General features: G+C 38.4%; 1 protein-coding gene across 3 annotated transcripts in view; it reads left to right on the top strand.

Moving 5' to 3' along the window:
- The window catches only part of ADCY1 (adenylate cyclase 1), a 188,010-nt gene extending 172,188 nt beyond the window's left edge, over nucleotides 1-15,822 (top strand). For 2 of the 3 annotated variants that reach the window (XM_051612581.1, XM_051612580.1), the window contains 3 exons: nucleotides 3,148-3,262; nucleotides 4,812-4,936; nucleotides 5,659-15,822. In XM_051612581.1, coding sequence (XP_051468541.1) covers nucleotides 3,148-3,262; nucleotides 4,812-4,936; nucleotides 5,659-5,997 — 579 coding nt within the window. In that variant the 3' untranslated portion in view covers nucleotides 5,998-15,822. The remainder of the gene's footprint in view (nucleotides 1-3,147; nucleotides 3,263-4,811; nucleotides 4,937-5,658) is intronic. The other variant, XM_051612579.1, reaches the window with a different exon arrangement.
- Nucleotides 15,823-20,977: the final 5,155 nt, after the last annotated feature.

The raw sequence follows: 20,977 nt of genomic DNA, 5'->3' as shown, positions 1-20,977 counted from the left end.
TTCTATGATTCTATGATTCTATGATATGTTCTAGAGCTATACTCATACATATGATTTAGCATGGCAAAATGACACCAAATTAGAGGCCAAAAGTAAAAAGGCTAGAAGATGGCCAGTTAACTTCTAGCAACAATTATCCTTGTTAAATAAAAAATAAAGCCACATTGAAATCAACTGTTAGAATGATGTTGGAGTATTTCGCACACAACTAATTTTCTGGTCTGCAGGGTGTGTACAATTGATGCTTTTCTTTGTATCATTCCTAGAAATCTACACATTACAAAAATATATTTTTAAAACTCTATTTATACTGAAATGTTTGCCCTCTGGGTCCTGAGACAGGTAAAAAGATCGATCCTTTGAATTTTGTTTGGTATGATCTCAGGCAAACAGCCAACAGCATACTTGTGTGTCTGCTATAAATGCTCTTTGAACTATAATCCTGAAAACAAGTGTGCTATTGGGTAACTTTGGCAGCATATGTTCCAAAACCTAAACATGTTTAGCTCTTGCGTTTTATAGTTGTCAACTGAAGAGTCAGCTGAGTTAGTCCAGTACTGAAGATAATACAGCTCTGAGCCTATGATAGCAATGCATTTTAAATCACTGCAGATAGTCTTGTATAGGACTCTGCCTTTCTCTGAAACCGTGGGGCAAATGTTGATCTTTTCTGTACAGGTAGAACTTATTTAACGTTCTATATTACAGAAAACCTAAATATCTTGTGTGAAACAGCCAATATTTTTAACTTTGAATTTCAGCTCTTCTGTGATCTCTTCCCACTGTTCCCATGATGCAAACAAATATATAATAATTCTCATCCTTTTGGCAGTTTCTAACTAGGACTTCATCATGCAGCTATGTATTAGAAGTCAGGTGGTCCATGTGTAGATAATCACTGCTAGTTGTCACACAGTCCCTGGGCTGCCCTATGGAGCTCCCTATGGGGAGCTGTAAGAGTCTCAAGTGCTTCTGGTCTCCCCTCTACCAGAGACACTGCAGCTTGATTAGAAAATCTGGCACAGCCTCTGATTGTGAGCCACCAATTTTGTACTAGGATTTGGACAGGAGCACAAAGCAGTGGATGGAATTAACTGCGCTCTTAACTGAGGATATTTACAAACATAGGAACCTAGTACGCTGATGACGTTAAATATTTCGATCCCGTATTTTACGCGACTATCGTTTCTGCAGCTTGACTTTAGAAGGTAACAATAGTAAATGCTCATTGCCTGTGTCAGAGCGGTTTTGCTGTAATGCCATGCACAGTCCTTCTAGTAGCTACTCCTCTGCAGTTTAAATAAATAATTGCTTGGCAATTACACCATCAGGGCAGCACGCAAACCAAGCTCTTTGTAAATCTTTTGCACAATACAAATACATTGTGTGTGTGAAGTCCTTTGAAATTACGTCTGTAATTTCACAAGCAACTCAATTCCTCTAGGGTCCTAACTTTGTGATGTTCTTCAGTACACATTCAAAAGAGTTTGCCAGTAATCCTTTTGAGAGGCATCTGTCACCTGCAGCAAATACTGAATGCAGTATTTGTCACCAGTCCTCTCTCCCCCAACCCTGGTGGGCATTGCAGGAAATCAAAGCATTCATGGGGCAGCAAAGAAATTTAAGGATACTGAATATAAAAAAGATTAGAGGATTAAATAAAACTATACACTTCTCCCTCCTGCAGACTTTCCTCTGGTGGATCCAGGCTGTGAACCAAATCAAGGCATTGCCTTCCTTCTCTGTTGGAAGTATTGCCATCAGCTCTTTAGACTTAATTCATGTTCTTTCTTTGATTTGGTGAGCCTGGAAGAGAGAAGAGCTAGTTGACATTGCAAGAAGCAGAATGCCACAGACCCAGGCAGGTAAATGAAATTTCCTCCCTAAAAATTGGGACTGGCCCAAGGGTGCTTTCATGAATTTTTGTTAGCACTTTGCTCTGTTATTATAAGTTTCCCAGCCACATGAAGGAACCCTATCAAACTGAGCCAAATAAAGCTAATACCAACTTGTTTGTCAGTTTTTTCAGCCACTGTCAAGTACTCCATTTGTACAATCTCACAGTGAAAAAAACCCAAAAGCTCTCATCTCATACCAGCTGCCACAGCCCTGTTGTGCAACACCCTACTGAAGCTACACTGCCACTGACCCTGCATTTCTTTCGACATATCCTACCTTTAGCCCACTTTCACCTGGCAAATCTGTTCAAGAATTCATATTTATTATTCAAATAAGAACACAGCAGAAGAGTAAACATACTGAGTCAGGTCTCTTCTAGTAACCTATCTTAAGCCAGTGGTAGATCCTGAAGCATGAATTACAGGACAAACATACAAACCTCACTTTTCCACTTGATAACTGTATGCTGCTTAAGAAATTCTAGAGCTACAGATAACATCTTTTTACTACTTCGTAGCAAATGTTTCTGCCATGAGTTTGAGTAATTATGTTTCAATCTAGTTAACTTTTGGAATGCACAATATCCTCTGAAAATGAGTTCTGCAGTTTAATTAGACTAATGTTGCAAAAATTACTTTCTTATATTTGGGGGGTTTTTTACAAGTTGATACTTTAGTATTTAATTTGATGTCTTCTGATTCTTTTGCTTTAGTTCATTTAGATATGTTTTATAACAACTCAGTTCAGCTTGCCCAGAAAGGAAAGAAAATAGGGGTTTTCTACATTTCACAGGATTAAACTTAACAGGAATGATGTCAATGGGAACAGCATGCACCCCATGGAGCTGAGAGCTAGCAAAAACCCCAAAGGGAGAAGAGGGCAGAAACCATAGTTATAAATAATCAGGCAAAGCAGTTTTGTAAGAAAGCAGGTTATATTCCCTGCCATGCTCACAACAAACATCTGCAGCTCTCTAGCAACCACTTTACCATGGGAACTTTGCTTTCCATTCTTCCCAGAAATCAAAAAGAGAGAGAGAGAGAGAAGAATTTAAAAAAAACCACAACAATTCAGTACTTGAGAACTGTGCTGTAGCCACCATCAAAAGTTTCTTTTCACAAAAAGCAAAACAGGTTAGATTCTTTTTCTGAGCTTTCCAGTTTGAGCTTTCCATTGTTTTTCACTTTGATATTTTACCTGCATCTCAGTACCATACAAAGCTAATGTGCAATACTATTTTGTTTCTAGGCTAAAAAATCAATTTCTTCCCATCTGAGTACACTGGCAGATTTTGCAATAGAGATGTTTGACGTTCTTGATGAAATCAACTATCAGTCTTACAATGACTTTGTCCTACGAGTTGGTAAGTCACGTTTCTATAATTACCACACAAGCAGAATATTGTTTGTTGACTTTCTTTGTGCTGTCTGCAAAGGATTACCTGTCCTGCACTCATGATTAAAACTGAAAAGCCTCCTTTAGTGGGAGAGTCACATCCATGGAGAAGGTCAGCAGGCTGGATGGTGAACATCAGTATTAAGGAATTACATCTGTGTCCATTTCCAGTGTGTTTATTTAATCTATGCACCCCTAAAAGGAAACTGCACCAATAATTTTATACAATATTATTAGTGTAGCCAGTCTTGTGGCTTACACTGCTTATCATTGCTAAACTGCTGAAAACTAGATCCAACTGTACTTATCTATTAAGTTGCATCAGCAAAAGCTTTGTTGGCATTAAAAGTGTGATGGGAGCGTTTTGTCCACAGATGCCAAATCACCTCAACCACTCCTGTTTTCTCCAACATACCAGATCCTTTGGTCTTCACAACACAAATGCAATCATTTACATGTTATGACGTGCCTCACCTCTCAGAGTCCTTTCTCCCAGCCTTCTAAGAGATCAAGTTCTCCCTGAATCCTGCTCATCTCCAATGGTACTTCCACTGCTGTTCTCATTTCATTGTGTATTTTAACACACAGTTTTATCCAGCTTCTTTATATTTCCATGGCTGTATTTGAGATTGGGCTGGACAAGGGGAAAAGTGAGGTTGCTAGCAGTGGAAGATTGAGAAAGACCAAAGACATCAAAGGGTAGCAATAGGAGTGTTATATATCCTTGCCCTTCTGTACATCCTAATAATTATAAATCCTAAATTGTCTTTGAACTCTGTTATAGCTGGTCTTTCCGGGTTCACAGAGGGACAGAAGACAATTATCTAACCCCCATTCTTCTGCATAACTTACCTGGGAATGCACTTGCATGGAACTTCATGCAGAGTTTAGCATAAGCAGCTCTCCAGGGCACTCAGAAGGAACATCCTATTTTATTTTCCAAAAAAGGTGTCAAAATGAGTCAGAAATGTAGAACTGATCCCTGTGGTTTCCCAAAAACAGATGCTTGAGCCATTTTCACACACTCTTGTCTTCTTCCAGTGTCTCTGTGATCTGAGTTTTCTCATATTGACAACAAATTTGACATGCTTCCCTTATCCCATTCTTTGTGTCTTCCAAGCCACTACTTCTGTTCCATTGGAAAACCTTCATTAAAAGGCTTTCTATAAGCAGCCACAGTGGATGTCACAGCAAACAATGATCTTTAACAGTTTGTCCTGAATTATTCTACAGCCAAACTCAGTGTAACCACTGCTTGTCTTCTTTTCTTAAAACAAACAAAAAATAAAATCCACAGATGAGCCAAATTTATATGTTGCCTGTCTTATTTGATTTCCAATATGGTATCTCTGTGAATGTCTTTATTTTGGACAGAAGTCCAGTTGGCATTAATTTAACATATATTATGTCCTATGACCAGAAAAGTTCTAAGAAATTTGGTCTGTTTTGCAGGTTTCGTATTTCCCTTGCATAGTACGCTGTAGTGTTTGAAACCAAAGTAATTGCTTTAATTTTAGGTATTAATGTTGGGCCGGTAGTGGCTGGAGTCATTGGAGCCAGAAGACCACAGTATGATATCTGGGGGAACACTGTAAATGTTGCCAGTCGAATGGATAGTACTGGAGTGCAGGGGAAAATTCAGGTGGGTGCATTCTGAGGCAATTTTGTGAATTTTACATATGTCCTGTTTGATATGTGGTTACATTTTCAAGACAATTTAGAAGCCTCATTTGATCTTGTGGTAAGAATGTCACCCTTATGGAAAGGGTCGCATTCTCCAGATGATTCAATCATCAAAGGTATAGTTGTTTTCCATTATATACTCTTCACAACTCAAAGGCAACAAAATCCTTAAATAGATAATTTCCCATCAGAAGAAACAGACTTCTCTGCTATGTTGCACAAAGTTGGAGGCAAGCCTTAGACTGCCAACACTGCATGAACCAGTCCTCATGCTGTAGGAATTTTGCCTGAATAAGGATAATGGAAAGGATCTATGTCCAAAAATACCTGTCTAGTCTCCAGGGAGCAAAAGTTCTTCTGGAGTAAATTAACATCACTGGACCTGATCCATCTTACAACAGAGGACAATTTGGTTGCACATTTCTGTTGGGCAGAGCTTAATCTGACTGTGTAATGATTCAGCTCAAGACCAGAAGTTTTCCTTCTCAGACTCCAGCTTGGTCAGTGACTTTCAATTCCTTAAGAAAATTTTACATGCGCCTGAGAGCAGCATTAGGTGCTAGTTCATTCTACCTTATGCCTATTTCAAGACAGAGAAATAAAATGGGGAATGGTGGGCAGTTATAGGATTGATATTATATGAACAGGAAAAACTAATAGTCTTGTCTTTTCTGTCTCCAGGTGACAGAAGAAGTTCAGCGGATATTAAAAAGGTGCAGTTACGAATTTGTATGCAGGGGTAAAGTCAGCGTAAAGGGAAAAGGTGAAATGTTGACCTATTTCCTGGAAGGAAAGGCCGATGGAAGTAATTCACAAACACAGTCTTTAAACTTAGAGCGGAAGATGTACCCTTATGGGAGAGCAAACACTCAAACAAAACAGGGCACCAGGAGTGCATCGGTGTCCTCAGTTGCTAGCTTTACTGTAAAACCTGGGCTTGACGCAGGGCAAACATCTGTCACTCACACAAATCCAACATTGCATTATCTTCCTTCTGTGCCAGCAGTGAAGGACGTATAGGGCAAAAGAAACTTGGTAGTGCCATTTGCAGAGAACTTGGAGAGCAATGGTTGCCTGAATTTTTACCAAGAGATCAGAGGTCATAGGCTATGGCATTAACAAAGGACCACTACAACCCAACCAAAGAGAACTTGGGAACTGTGTAACAAACTCTTGGGATGGAACATAAAAGGGCTAGCAATTCTGTTAGGAAAAGTCAGAACCTGCTTTCCTGGAAATGAGAAATATTTTCTTGGCATTTTGAAAGGGAAAATGAAAAAAAAAAAAATTATATAAACATGCAAGCAATTATTTATGTGTGTGTGTATATACATGTTTTAATCTATATATGCACATATACAAAAAGTCCTGTGTATACTTAATAGATTAATAGAGATAAAGATAAAAATATGTATTTATTTACACATCCACCTGCAATGAGGTAGCAAAGAGATTTCTCTTTCTGTCACAGCAAGCATTGATCGATCTGGGATTAGGTAAGCTGCATTTAACTGTGTTGGGCAGGTGGAGACTCTCCAGGGCTACAGCAGGAGTTAATAGAAACTGTGTTGCAAGTGCATGAGTTAAAGCAATAAGAACATTGTTCATTGTGCCATGGATGACAGAATAATGAAGGCTGGATTCAGCTTATTGACAAACCCTATGTATTTTTTAGAATTTTCCTTGCATGCTCCAAAAACTTAAAAAAAATATAATTCAAACCATAACATACGACATAGGTAAACCACAGAACTTAAAGGTTTGGCAGAAGAACAATATATATTATTTCCATTAAAAAAAAAAAAAAAAGAGTGGAAGAGTTTAGAAGTTGCTACCTCCTTGCATGTCATTTGACTTTGTGCAAGACAGAGGAGCACTCTGCAAGCACAACGATATCCTTATGCAATATAGAAACATTCCTTCATATACAGTGCGATTTTTATTGAAGAGCAGAAGGATGGTATTACTTCAGGCTTTTACAAACAGCACAGGTCTTGTGTCTCAGTTCCAGAATTTAGCTTTACCTTTCTAAACAGCTCAAAGAAGTCCTGTACTGGTGACAAACATGCTGTTGCTACCTTTGTGGCATTTGTATGTTTGCCAACATAGTCTTATGCCTTAATTCATTTTCAAATTTTCGCCACAGGTTTATTATATCTTGATTCTACCCAGGCTCACTCTTCAAAGCTGTACAATTATAGAAAGCTGTAATTCTGAGAAACAAGCACAGTCAAACTTTGCCCAAATGCGGAGCACACTGGTGAACATGCCAGAAGAGTGGGGCCTGCTCTTAATATGCATAGAAGGGAACATATTTTGAGTGCTTTTCCCTTAATGCAGCCCACATGCTGTTTCTCATAGTTTAATCTTGAATCACTGATCTGGTTGTGAAGTGTGGGGTGCAGCTCCATATTCAAGGGGGGGCAGTGGGAGGTCATCCTGCTGAGTGACAATTTCTGCATGGACAGGTGCCATACTGTCCTGATGGAATGCACGAGATAACCAGCTGCACCGCTTTCCAAAAGAGAAGCAAAACTTTACTTTGTCTAAAAACATGCAAAGCTTCTTTTTAACTAAAAAACACCCCAAACAACCTAGGCAACCCTCCCTCCCACCCAACCCCCCAGTAAAAACCAAAACAAACAAAAACTGGACCAAACAAGAAAAGTCCACCCTGGACTACAGAAGTTGTCCAGATTGTACAGTAGAAAACTTACATGTACTAGATGTCACATTTCTCTTTGGTGTGCCTATTTTATTGCTGACTTCAGTCGAAAGAATATTCTAAGCAATTATCCTTAAATCAGTATTTGCTTTGGAGCAGTCACTGTTAAAACCATATGGACAAATACTGTGTCAACAGATGCAAATGGTTAAAGAAATGCTGCAGGAATTTCCATTCTCCATGTAGCCATATGAGGCTCATGTGGGACTCCAGTGGTTTTCAGCAGGGTTTTTATGTACCCTGTCAGGTGCTTCATTACAAAGCTAGTAAAATTAGTGTTGTAATTAAAGTGACTATAAAACTGAGAACTGCTTCCTAACTCTACTAGGTGTATGCGCTCTGGCTGATCTGTGGAAAGTCATTGCATTTCTTTATCTTCCTGACAGCTATCTAGTTCACAGGTTCTTCTAGAATAAGTCTGGTTTTGAGGCATTCAAAGGCATTTAAATAAATACATGTAGAGAATACACATTTAAAAGAACAAATATCTGAATAATTAAATTAAGTAGAATCTATGTAAAGCACACTGTATATTTATGTTTCCTAATAGGTTTGTAAGAACTAATTCATCATACCGGTAAGGTAGATACTTAACCAAATAGAAAGCATTAAGTGCAATATCTCAGGTCCACTCACCAAGCGCTCAAGTTACACAATCTTTGAATCAGTGAATTTTAATTTCACTGGTCATAATAAAACATTATTTTTACATGTTCTGTTATTAAAATTAAAAGCATTTTAACATCCCAGCAGTAGATGTGGTAGTATGTGAACACAAAGACCAAATGCAGCCATTGACCCACCCCAAAAGCTTACAATAGAATTATTTGTTATTTTTTTCTAACGTTCAAAATATAGGCATAGTGCTGTTGTTTCTTTTATCACTAAATAGACAGTGAGCAAAAATGTCCCCTGTGCTAATATTTTTTTGAATTGTCCTCATTCCCAACCTAGTCCTGAAGTAATGTTAGTGGAAGATCATGTAGAAATGTGAATTTGGATTATTCATTTTAATATTTTAAAATACTAGCAGGTGATAGCAGAATTATGCCAAAATTCTTCTAAGCCTGACCACAGAAATACAGAATCTTAGGGGTTGGAAGGGACCTCAAAAGACCATCTAGTCCAACCCCCCCTGCCAGAGCAGGATCCTCCTCTTCAACAATAAAACGAGGCATGTGACTTTTCTAAGAAAGTTTTCCATGTTCAATGGTATGGACCAGACAGGTACAGTTCATCATCAGCTTCTCATTCAGTCCTTTTGCAGCTCTTTGCCTCTGGAGCATGCTGAGTGGACTAGGATAGACTGATTCTTGGTGCTGCACCTCGTCCAATGTGTATATGCTAGCTTACATCATCAATGATAGTGTATTTGGAGTCAGTTTCCAGACTTTGTTTGAGTCCTACCTTTTTCATGTTTTTTGTTTTTACTGGCTTTCCTATGTGGAAAACTTTATTTTTTTATGTAGTCCTGGACTGAGCTGAACAGAATAATGAAGAAAGTTGAGCCAAGGTACAAATTAGTAAAAAGCCATATGAAAATTAGCCATTCCAATGGGAAAACTAAATGCCCATTGAAATCATGATATAATGAAACTGTGTTCTTGCCTGTATGCTTTCTCTCCCTATTCATAATATTTTCCCCACTTTTCTTTTCTGTGTATATATATTTTTTTTTTTTTCAGCTCTCATGTGATAGCTTTAAATGACAGTTTTAATCTCTCTGCTCTTCTTTGATATATTCAATGAGTTTTATACATGGAAAGTGGTAGTAGCAATACTTTGACAACCCCACAAATGCACATTTTCTGCCAAATTAGATGCCAATAATCAAATTTTATTGGTAATTGGATGAATTTGGGTTGTATCCACCTTGCATGCAGTTGTATTTCCTGTTCTGCATTCACTAATTTTGTGGTTAAGCTCTGTAACTTTTGCCTGGATGATCTTGCTGTAGCCCCAGCAAGGAGTCAGTTCTGCCCCATAGTACCCGAAAGTCCCTCACATTTAACCAAGGATAGTAATTTGCTACCTGGTGGGTGGAATAGCCTCCTGCACTTCTGTTCACTGTTTTGTGCAGCTGTTAGCTTAAAAAAAATTAACAGATACACAACAAAGTGATGCCATTTTGGCATATCAGTGTCTGTCAGTAGCAAGCACAATATTTCACATCCGTTTGCACATTTTCTTTCAAATTACAGTAATAATCAAAGTCTTTCTTTATATAAGGCGATAAGCATCAAAGATCTTCAAACTTCACTGTCTTGGGAGCTAATTCTGAAGCATTCCTGTGCTACCTTTATTTTTAACTGATTTTTCAATTATTATTCTCTGCTGAGATTACAACCGACAGTCAGTTAAATTATTGGCTGAGTATTTCCAAATATTTTCCATTTGTGTTGACCAGGATGCTATGTTATGCAGCCTATAAAATGTGTTGCTTTTTGTAGCTGCTTCCTGCTGTGGCAAGTTGCACTCCCTCATCTTCACTAAAACACATTAAAATTCTCCCTTGCTTTCTCTAGGCAAGAATGAGAGCCAAAAGCTTCAGCTCTTTAGGGCTGAATCTGCATCCCTTATGTACCTACAAGGCCTGCAGACATCACCAGGAGTTTAGCTTGCTTATGAAGGTGAGGAGTTGAGCCAAGCTCTGCCTTGGGTTACAGCGATGTCTCGTGCTAGTACTGAACTGAATACAACATTGTAACTGAGAGTAGGTCATATGCCTAAATCTCTTCCACATTTTTGCCTGAGATTTATATGTAAGGCAAAAGAGAGTAGTTGGGACTCACTGTTTGAGGAGAAGCAGTAAATGTCCTGTGCCATTTCAGTGCTTTGTAGAGTCTGAAAACATTAGTAAAGTAGCATGAATCATCTGTATGTGTTCTGCCCAAGCAGGAGGACTATTTAGCCATAACGTTCTTTAAAGTTTTGTATTACAGTGAAAACCAACATTTTTTAATTTGTGATAAACCTGTATTATAATGCCTTATTTATTTTTAATCTTGTACAGTGTTACAAAACAACAGAAAACATTTGCCTTTCATGTATTATTCACTTAAAAAAGATGTATTGTATTATGAAATTTTGTAAATAGTTTTAGCTCGGACAGTTAATTGCATGTACACTTGTTTAAAAAGAGGCAAAAAGGCATACTTTTGACAAATGTTGACAATTTTGTAAGAGATGTTTTACATGTGCATGGAGATTATAAGTCCTTTGGAAATTGATGTCCTTTTGCATGCCACTCATGCCTGACTTCAGTGAAACAAAACAAAACAATAAGTTTTCCTAAATATACCATTTCTGGCACAGAGTTAAATGCACTAGTTGCATGTGCATTCAGCAAAGCAAAATAAAAAATGCAAACAGCAAATAAAGAAGAAAAACAATTTAATAGTTGTGATCTGCCAACCTCAGTGCTCCAAGATCCATAATACAATATATAAAAAATGTTATCAACATCTATGCTGTATTCATAGGGTACCTTCTGGTTATTAGAAGCAATAAACTCTACTTACTGTAATATAAAAAGCGAGCAGATATTGTAGTTCATAATGGTGTAATATCTGACATTCAGTAGGTATTCTCTGATACTGCATTTGATGTAGTATTGTCATCAAGAAGGACCAAGTGTCAAATCCATCATTGCTGTATGCAGGTGCAACACTATGGTAAAGGAAGTGAATTTGGCCCATCAGCGTTACCCAGAGTGTATTTCTAATGTGGTAATAAGTTATTGTATGCAAAAAGTACACAATGCAAATATATTATTTTCCTAGATACGTACATATGTATATATATACAAACTAATTTTGTTGCCTTACTTTTGTTCACTTTTTTGACTCTTTTTCCAAATTTTCTACTCCTAAGCAGAAAGTATTAAACAGAACTATTAAGAGAAGGTTCACTGGGTTCTGGGCTCTGTTCTAATCCTAGTCCTGCTTCCACTAAAGCCATGCCTCCCTTAGGCATCACAGCCTAACCCACTACTTGAGGTCCATGTCAGTTAGTGATATAGGAATAAGAAATCACTATCCAATCCTCTAGCTGATTTTTTCTATGTTGCTGATAAACAAAACTTTAAATTATGGAGGTGTTTTGCATGTGTCATTTTTGAAGTTGTTATATCTATATCATTACAACTTGGGGCTACATGTCAAATGACTTATATAATTGCTGTATAATAAATAGGAAGTACTGTGGGACCACAACACTGATATTAGTGACAGGAAAAAGGGTGTGGACTGTAAATACTTTCTGCTATGTATTAATAAGGACTTCTTGTATTTTACAGATTTGGGCTCATTTTATAATAGGACTTAGAAATCCATTAATTTGTTGGTTTAATCAGACACCTGTGGGGTTAACTAAGCAGTACAGTTTCTTCAAGCTTCTTCTTCATAAGTTTAGATGTAGATTCATACAACATATCCCAGTTGCCTGCATAAAAGAGCCACTATCTTATACTGGTGATTGGCTTCATACAGCAGTTAAGGGTTTCTAACAGTCCTAAACTAACTCATCCAAAATTCATTTTGAGATTCTACATCTCAGTGTGGCATAATTGATGTGACTAATGTCAATCTGGACTCTGCTTCTCTACTCCAACTTTTTTATTATTGGCTTTTTCCAGAACTCTACATAAGCATTTTTAGCCATTTGGACCTTCTAATTCCAGTTTTCAGGCCAAATCTAAATAATGGATAATAATGTAAAGGTAAATAAATGAGAAAAAATACACAAAAGTTGGGGCTGCCTGTTGCTTTTTAATTGCTCTTCAAAATGTCACACTACTTGTGTGGCCTGGTGTGGCTTACAATCTCATCAGTGCAAGGATAAAAACAGGAAAAAAGGGAAGAAAAAAAAAAAAAGCACAAAGCAGGAGTACAAAATAAGCCTGTGAGATAGCACTTGACGAAAGGAAAAGGTGAAAAGCCATCTGAAGTCAGTGGTAAAGCACTCGGTAATATGGGACAGATCTTGAGTATGTGAGCTGGCAAGGTACTCAGCCACATTCCTGGTGCGACAAAAATAAGGCTTGTGTTTAACTATACAGCTAGATCTATTTTTCATGTCTTCACATTCATGAGAATGTTCAAGATCTCTTGGTGAACTGCTTTCAGAAGGAATTATTAGAAATCATAAGAGGTTGTTACCTTGACATTTGAAGAATCACCCTGAAATTTGAATTAGCATTGGGTAATGTACATAGCCTATGTGCTGAAAGTATTTGGTTTTGCTTGTGCCTTACTGCATGCTGGAGGATCTGCCTCTTTATATTTGTTTCCCCATTTTATACCTTCTGTGGCATCAAACAGTTCACACCTGGATTAAACTAAAGGAACAAACAGTGCTGCATCACTGTAGGTTTTTTGCTACTTCTTTTCCTACTTTGGTTTACTACCAGCACAGCTATGTGGGTGCAAGGAGAGCTCCAGGTGTTTATGGATGAAGGCCTTGCACATGTATATGTGGGTCCAATCTAAATAAGAATATATTTCCTGGAAAGCTCAGCACACACAGTGAGCTGAGTCCTGCAGAAAATCTGTCCAGATAGTTTGGAGCTTCTTTTAAAAGGCTGGCTGCCCTCCTCTTCGGAACAGGCTTGCACAACGCATAGATTAAAAACATCCAGAACACCTACCTACTGCTTGTAACTGCACTGCTACAAATGCTAGACATAGGTTAGTCAGCTGGTGGTAGAACATCTAACTTTTCTTGTGGTGGGCAAGGCTAAGGTGTGCATACTAGTGCAGTTGTGCACACTATTGTGTCTTAACTTTCAAGTGCCTCACCTGCTGCTTTCATCCTAGACCTCTCAATGGTGGCATTAGTTATGAAAAATTTAAGCTGGTACATTACCTGTGTCATCATAAAATTGCTTCATGATAATTACATTTTAAAATTGTTATAGTAGAAATCCTTTTACACTTTGAATTCTTGCTTTTTTATGGTAACATTACTAGAGTTCAATTAATAAATAAGAAGTAATTGTGCAACTTGCTCCAATTTACAAGTACAATTCTGTGCACAAATTTGGACTTAGACAAAGCAAATGGTGAGTTACTTTTCTGCATTCAAGCAGCTGGTTATTACACAGAATTAACTTTGGAAAATGTTATAGAATACAGTAAGAATGAAAGTACGGCTTTCAGAGTTACTGGTCTAAAACCCAAAGTCCAAGAGTAGTTACCATTTCTAGTGTAATTTAACCCAATGCAGAGAATTCTAGAACAGAGATGTTTTCGGTGAAATTTTGACAGAGGTTAAAAACCTCTTCCTAGAGATTGTTTCGTGGTTTTTTTTCCCCCGTAGTATATAATTTTTTATATACTTTTATATATAATTTTTGCACTTCTGGTGTGTGACCATAGGTTCTGCTTGGAAATAAGATGCTAAGTGTTTTTCAGATCTGTTAGTTTAAAAGGTTTAAGAGTGTATATGAGTCCTTCTTTTTTATAATGAAATGTTCAGCAGCCAAGGTAGGAAGCAAAAAAACACATGGAGCATCAGTCAAAATTGTTCTGCCTACACATCATGGCATGGTGTCCATTGTAGGCTTACCCATAATTTTAAGCATCCTAGAAATAGTTAAGTGTATTAAATTCCACAGCACTGAAGAAAAGGAGCTAGGCATACCCACCTGCCTCTTAACACCACATAGTTCTTTACACATAAAAATGTGACCTGTGACTCTTAAAACACTGCTTCTAAGGAAATCGGTGCTTGTGCTGCCATTAACTTGCCTTCAGTTGCTCAGTGCCATCACATTTTTGTTGCAGGTGTCCACTCAGGCCTGCTTACCATCTCCTTCTGTATATCCTCCATTAGATGGTTGTCAAACTACTCCATTTTCAAAAACAAATTGTATTTTCAAACAGGAGATTTTCCATATAAAAGGGGAAAATAAATACCTCTGACAGAATCTCGTTAGGAAGCAGTACATGTGCAGAAAACGTGAAAGGGCAAATCATTGTACTCTGTGGTGGGAGTGCAAGCACCAGGAGCTGGCAGCAAGCTAGGCAGCAAGTCTTAACCTTGCCAGCAGCAGGCAGAGCAACATCTCTGCTCATTTCCCCAAAGAAGAGACAGAGATAAGCAAGAGTGGGGTAGCCTAATTCATGTTCCCTAGCAGTTTACTAAACGTGCAAATACATTTCAAGGGCAGTAATGGCATCTGTGTCTGGATGCCACTCTTCATTAAAAAATAAGAGCAAGGAAACATACAGTCTTGGGGTTTTTTAAGGCTCGTTGAACTGAAGTATTCAGTAGGATGACTGTGCAAGAGGAATCTTACCAGCTGCTTAACCTGCAGATGTTTATAGGAAATTCTGCATTGCTTCTGAACTAACTTGAATATTCTGCTTAGACCTTGAAAAAAACAAATAAAATTATTTGCATTAGAGTAGAGATATTCCATTCCTCAAAGGGAAAGCCAAATGAATTATTCTCTCTATTTAATTGATATACAAATTTTCAGAAGGTGTCTTAGTCTGATCTGTAGCCCAGTGAAGTCAATGGAAGTATTAACTTCAATGATTGTTGAATTGTTAGATCGGGCCTTAGTCTAAGGTCTCTTCCTCTCTCTCTAAGTTCAAATTACATGTTGCCTGTGACTTCAAAGGGACCATGAGAAGGCCTATAGTATCACAATAGAAACATCTACATAGGTAAATAAATCGAATAGTTCTAACTTTTAAGGAACACACCTGTAATTCAAGATGTCATTTTCTAAATATTGTAGCCCATGGAACCTATAAACATTTTTGTTTCTAAATAGCTATACTATATATATATATATGTATGTATGTATGTATGTATGCATATACATCGTACAATACAATAACTTAACACTGGGTAACTTCTAATGATAGGTTTGCATTAATAATACGGGTCTATTTTTATGTAAATAGAATATTGTAGAGTATCTTCCAGTCTTTTTCAGGATTGTTTAATTGAGAAGACCAACTGAATATTTGTCCTATTTTTATGTTAAAAAGTGAATGGACTGAAATGTTAAATGTGAATGTAAATTTCCTATTGCAACTTTTATACTGAGTGTTTGCACTATTATAATTTCTGGAATCTAATTAAAAATAAAGGAAAAAAATTGCTTGAATAAACAGCACTTTGGTGTTTTCTTTTTTGTTTCAAATCAAGCTGCAATCATTTTTCTATACTAAGCTGCTTTTCAGAGGGTCCAACTAGTTTCTCAGTTTTCAGGCTAAGAACATGCATAAAAAAATCCCACAATTTTACTTTCACAAAGGCTTTGAACTAAAGAATCTTATGGGAACAATTCAGCTTCCTTGTGAATCTTGTTGACTTTCTGCATTGACTACAGTGGTAGCCATATTAGGCCAAGTGCTCCATCCATTGTGCAAACAGAGGAAAGTAAACATGCAAATACTGGCAAAATACAGGCCACATATACCAGAAGGTGGGGTAAGGACGCTCATTTCTCCCTTTTCACAAGAAAGAAATAATTGGCCAACTTGGACAAAGTGTAGATCATGTGGGCAGTTTATATCATGCAAGATACAGAACCAACTTAAGTGCAAAATTGCATAGGTTAATTTAAAATGTATTTGAAAAATTAAAAAGTTATATCAGGTAACATGTCTCTCGAGAGACTCAGTAGGCTTGGGCACAGTAGCAAAGTTGTTTGATTGTACCACTTTCAAAGCACAGCAGACTCCCATCTGGCCAGCTCGGAGCAAAAGCGCAGGTGCTGAGGTCCATCACACCTATCCATGATGATATCCCCTGAGAGAAATTGGAAATGCAGAGTCCCTTGTGATGGAAAACAGTCTGGGCTCAGATGCAAGGGTTTTTCATTCCAAGTGTTAGATTAAGGCTTCCCGGCTGTTTCTCTTGCAGTTTAAAGGGCAAAGTGTGAGTTGCACAGAATTACTGTGATGACAGTGAGTGTGATGGAACTGTTCCTGGTTTGCCCTTACATCAGTGAGAAGAAACATTTGATGCCTTAGGTAGCCTTTTTTTTTTTTTTTTCACCTTTAAAAGACAACCTGACAGATCATTCTAGATGTCAATCAGAATAGCTCCCTTAAGTCAAAAGGATCTCATTTAACTGAAACTCTGGCCTTCATCTTTCATTGGACCTATTCTGGCACATTGATATTAAAAGTCTTTCTCTTAACACTAATATGTGCAACCCTCCCTGTGTTGTTTTGGGGGATTTTATGTATATAAATACACACAGAGCTATTTATACTTGTATATAAAACATACACACATGTACGTTAATGAGATAGTGTACATTCTGGATTAATGACATGGGTCAGGTGCTTGGCAACATTTTTCTGTCATGCCCCATTACATTGCTGTACCAATTCAGAGACAAAATCAAACTGAATGAAAACTTGTTTTGCTTAAGGAAGGAATCACGTAGGGTTTTGCTTATATCCTCTGGTAACATTTTTGGACAAGAACATCTGTTCCAGTTGTGGGTGGTTTATGCTACAGAAATGCAGTCCCTGAATGAGAGGACTGCAACTGGTGTTCCTGTTCAAAAATGTTACCAGAAGATATTGTTGATTTGAAATAGAGGGAAGGGGAGAATGGAAAATTCTGTACATTGTCTTGGCATTATCGGTGCATTGCCATCATATCTATGTCAAAGCTTTCCAGTTTTGCAGCGTTCCCTAGGACAGTGGGTAACCTAATTCACTGTTCCTGCTGGTAGAACATGATGTTCAATGAAAGGAAATAGTTATTCAGGTACCAGCCATGGAACATATTTCTGCCATTCTGATAAAAAAAAAAAAGCATAGCTGCACAGTGAAACATGTAGTGAAAGTTGCCTGTTACAATTCTGGCACTTATTAAAACCATTAAACTGGGGAGAGAGCATTTGAGGATGGGGATCATGAGGTATAGACAGGTTACTTAGGAGTCCTGATGTGTTCCAAACATCCAGTCCTGTGCAGATTATTTCTGCTATCAATTGCAGCAGTAGTTTGTGTAAGTTTTTGGGCTCAAGGCTCAGACAATAGAAACTAGGCTTCTAATATTACATTATTATGAGCCTCCCAGGCTCATAATTGTCGGTTTCTATATTAACTATTAACTGTTTCTATAATTGTCATGGTTTGGGCCTAACACAACAACAAAGAAACAGAAATGTGGCTGTTCACTCAACTCCCACCCCCCTCCCCAAACCACACACACATTGTGGGATGTGGAGGACAAAGGCCGACTAGAAGCTCATGGGTCAAAAAAAGGACAAGGAGCGTTTTTCACTGATTAAGGTCACAGGTAAAACAGACTCAGTGTGGGGAAAAACAATAATTTAATTTCGCACTAATCCAATGCCCACAGGACACAGACAACACAAAGAGCAGGGCTTACACACGTTACCCCCACCCCTCCTTTCTTCCTGGGCCCAAATCACTTTGTTCCCAGTTTCTCTCCCTCCTTCCCCCCAGCGGCACAGGGGGACAGGGGATGGGGTTTAGAGTCACTTCACAGTCTGGTGGTTCCTGCTGCTCCTTCCTCCTCAGGAAGAAGGATTCCTTACAGTGCTCCCCTGCTTCCCCATTGGGGTCACTCCAATGGGAGAGAGTCCTCCACAAACCTCTCCTTGATAAGATCTTCACACAAAGTCCAGAGCAACCTGCTCCAGAGTGGGCTTCTCACAGAGTCACAGGCTGCTTCAGGAACAGTCACCTCTACTGGCACTGGGGTCTTCCACAGCTGAATAACACAAGTCCACTGGCCCAGTTCACCCCTTCTGGCACTTTTAGGGAATGTTCCACCACGTTCCTCCATGAGTGCAGGGGGACAGCTGCCATCTCGCCATGAGTTGCAGGGAAACTTCTGCTAGGGCAACTTCTTCCCCTTCTTCCTCATAAACCACCAGCACTGCTCTGCCTCTCCAGTTCTTTCATATGTTAATCACAGAGGTGCATCTATTGTCTCACTAATGGCTGATTTTGGATCAGGGGGAGCTTCTCATCTTACCAGAGCCACCCCTGGGGCCCTTCCCCCACTACCAAAAATGCCACCAAACCAAACCAGCAAAATACTTATAATCAAACATTGGTCCACTATTATTAGATTTAGCCATGTTGAGCTAGAAATAGAGAAGTAGAAGGAGATATTGATGAAGAAATAGCCATTATTATTATTAATGTTTACCTTTTCATTTACAAGGCATATTAATTCTGAAGATGCGAGGGCTCTCATAGAGACATGTAACATATCAATTACTACACTACCACAGACAAAGCAGATGAGCTTCCCTATCACATGTCCTCTGCTTCACTAAGTCAGTGGGACACCAATGACTTCATTAGCATTCCCTCATCTAACACCACCTGGGGATACATCTGTGAAATTCTAATATGACAAGAAAGAGCCATTGATACTCATCTGGCCTCACCTCCTGCACAGTGCTACACTCACTCTGACTATGCTACACTCAGTCTGACCATGCTACTGCACTGCACAAACACAGCGTTTTTTGTTCATTGCTAGATGTAAATGAAGTAAAGCAAATCCATCATTTTCTAGTCACTAAGAGATTTGGAGTCAGACATTTGTTTGGCATTGGCCAAACTGTTCTTATATTGTTGCAAAAGGTCATGAAAGCACCATGGACTGTTTTCCCCCAAATCCTGTAGTTACTCTGCATGTTTATTGAACTTTGGCAATGTGCTCCTCAGCAGCACTGCCAACATAATTAGAAAGAAGCAGTCATATCAGAAAACACACAGCAAGTTACTGAGAAAAGGTCACAGTTGATTATTAACTCAGATTGAATTCTGGGGTGTAGAAACACGTAGAAAGTGTATAGGACACTGGTGGATAAACAACATGCAGATAGAACACATTGTTACACGCTGGTGCGACTGAAGCGGATAAGCATATAAGAGGAGTCATTGATGTATTTACAAAGGCAGGTGGTGGCACACTGATTTTATCAAGATCTATGACCTCTACTGCTATTAAAGTGTCAAATATTAATCCACCAGGTCTTTGGGTAGAAAAGATACTTTTCTTAATTTGATATTCCCAACAATGGTTTTAGAGTGGCTACTTGTACATTATAAGCTTGTGTAACCATGAGAGGCAATGTTTTTTAACACCTTAAGGTTTTATAATTGATCGTAAGACAGCAGCATCTTTAAATGTGTACAACCTAATCCTTCTCTGACATAGATACCAAGCACTGCATCTGAGTGCAGAGCTGGTCCATGCTTAGGGGGGATGTGGCACTGAGCTTGTCTGTAAGGGACAAAGGGGTGCTCCTTTAGGTTTTTGTTTACTCAGTCATAACAATATATTAAAGCAGGAAAAGAAATGGCTGTTAGAATAATACTTTTAATGATCTGCAATTGGTGGATCTAGGTGAAAATTTTATAACATCAACATCCAGATTAAAAGCATTTAGGAATATTTGCAATGGTTCATAGACCAAGAGCCAAGTCTCATCGTTCCTCAAAATGTCACTGAAATGAATTATATGAAAGGTGATTTAGACATTTAAATAAGGGTTTCATTTTCTGAGTAGCCTTAAAACCCAGTTAGTATATCATGATTGTGGTTTTGAGTGTGCAAAATCAGATTAGTTGTCCAGCTGGACATATCCAGTCATAGCAGAGGTACACTACTGAAAATCTGTAGAAATATATAACCTGAGGCACATGTCGTCACTTGGTGTATTGCTAGTACAGAGCCATTCTTTTTCTGATAGCTTATGAAACCCCCAACCACCTGTCCAGGATTCCCTAAAGCCTTACTCTCAGGCTTCTTATGGGATGTTCCTATGACAGGTATTGGAGTGGGTTCTATACACTTAGGTCTGCTCCTGGATACTGTTGCCAATGACATTGATCTTGCATCTGACCAGAAAAAAAGGTCATTGCCACACTGAAAAATGGGATATTCCAACAATTGCAAAGGTACCACTCCCACTGTCATATTTTATTCCAAAGATTATACCATCCTAATTTAGCAGAATTTTGCTAGCCATAAGGAAAGTCTTCCAAAGGTGAAAACTTTAAAGTTGCTGGAAAGTAATTTCATAAATGTACGTAAGTGCTTTTCTGCCACTGAAGAGTTTGTTTAACAGTCCACAAAGCATTCATACAGTTCTTGGTTTCTGAAGGTGTCAGCAAAGGTTTTGCTGGTGAAAGAGTTGGAAGGCATGTCCTCTGAGGAGCAGTGAATGACTTTGGGTTTTCCCATTTTGGCAAGAGGGAGGCTGAGGAGCAATCTCACAGCTTCCTGAGGGAGTGGGAGAAGGGG

Source organism: Apus apus, chromosome 2 (assembly GCF_020740795.1).
Source record: "Apus apus isolate bApuApu2 chromosome 2, bApuApu2.pri.cur, whole genome shotgun sequence".
Classification (NCBI taxonomy): Eukaryota; Metazoa; Chordata; class Aves; order Apodiformes; family Apodidae; genus Apus; species Apus apus.
Note: the sequence above shows the minus strand (reverse complement) of the source record. Positions and strands in the feature narration are given on the sequence as shown.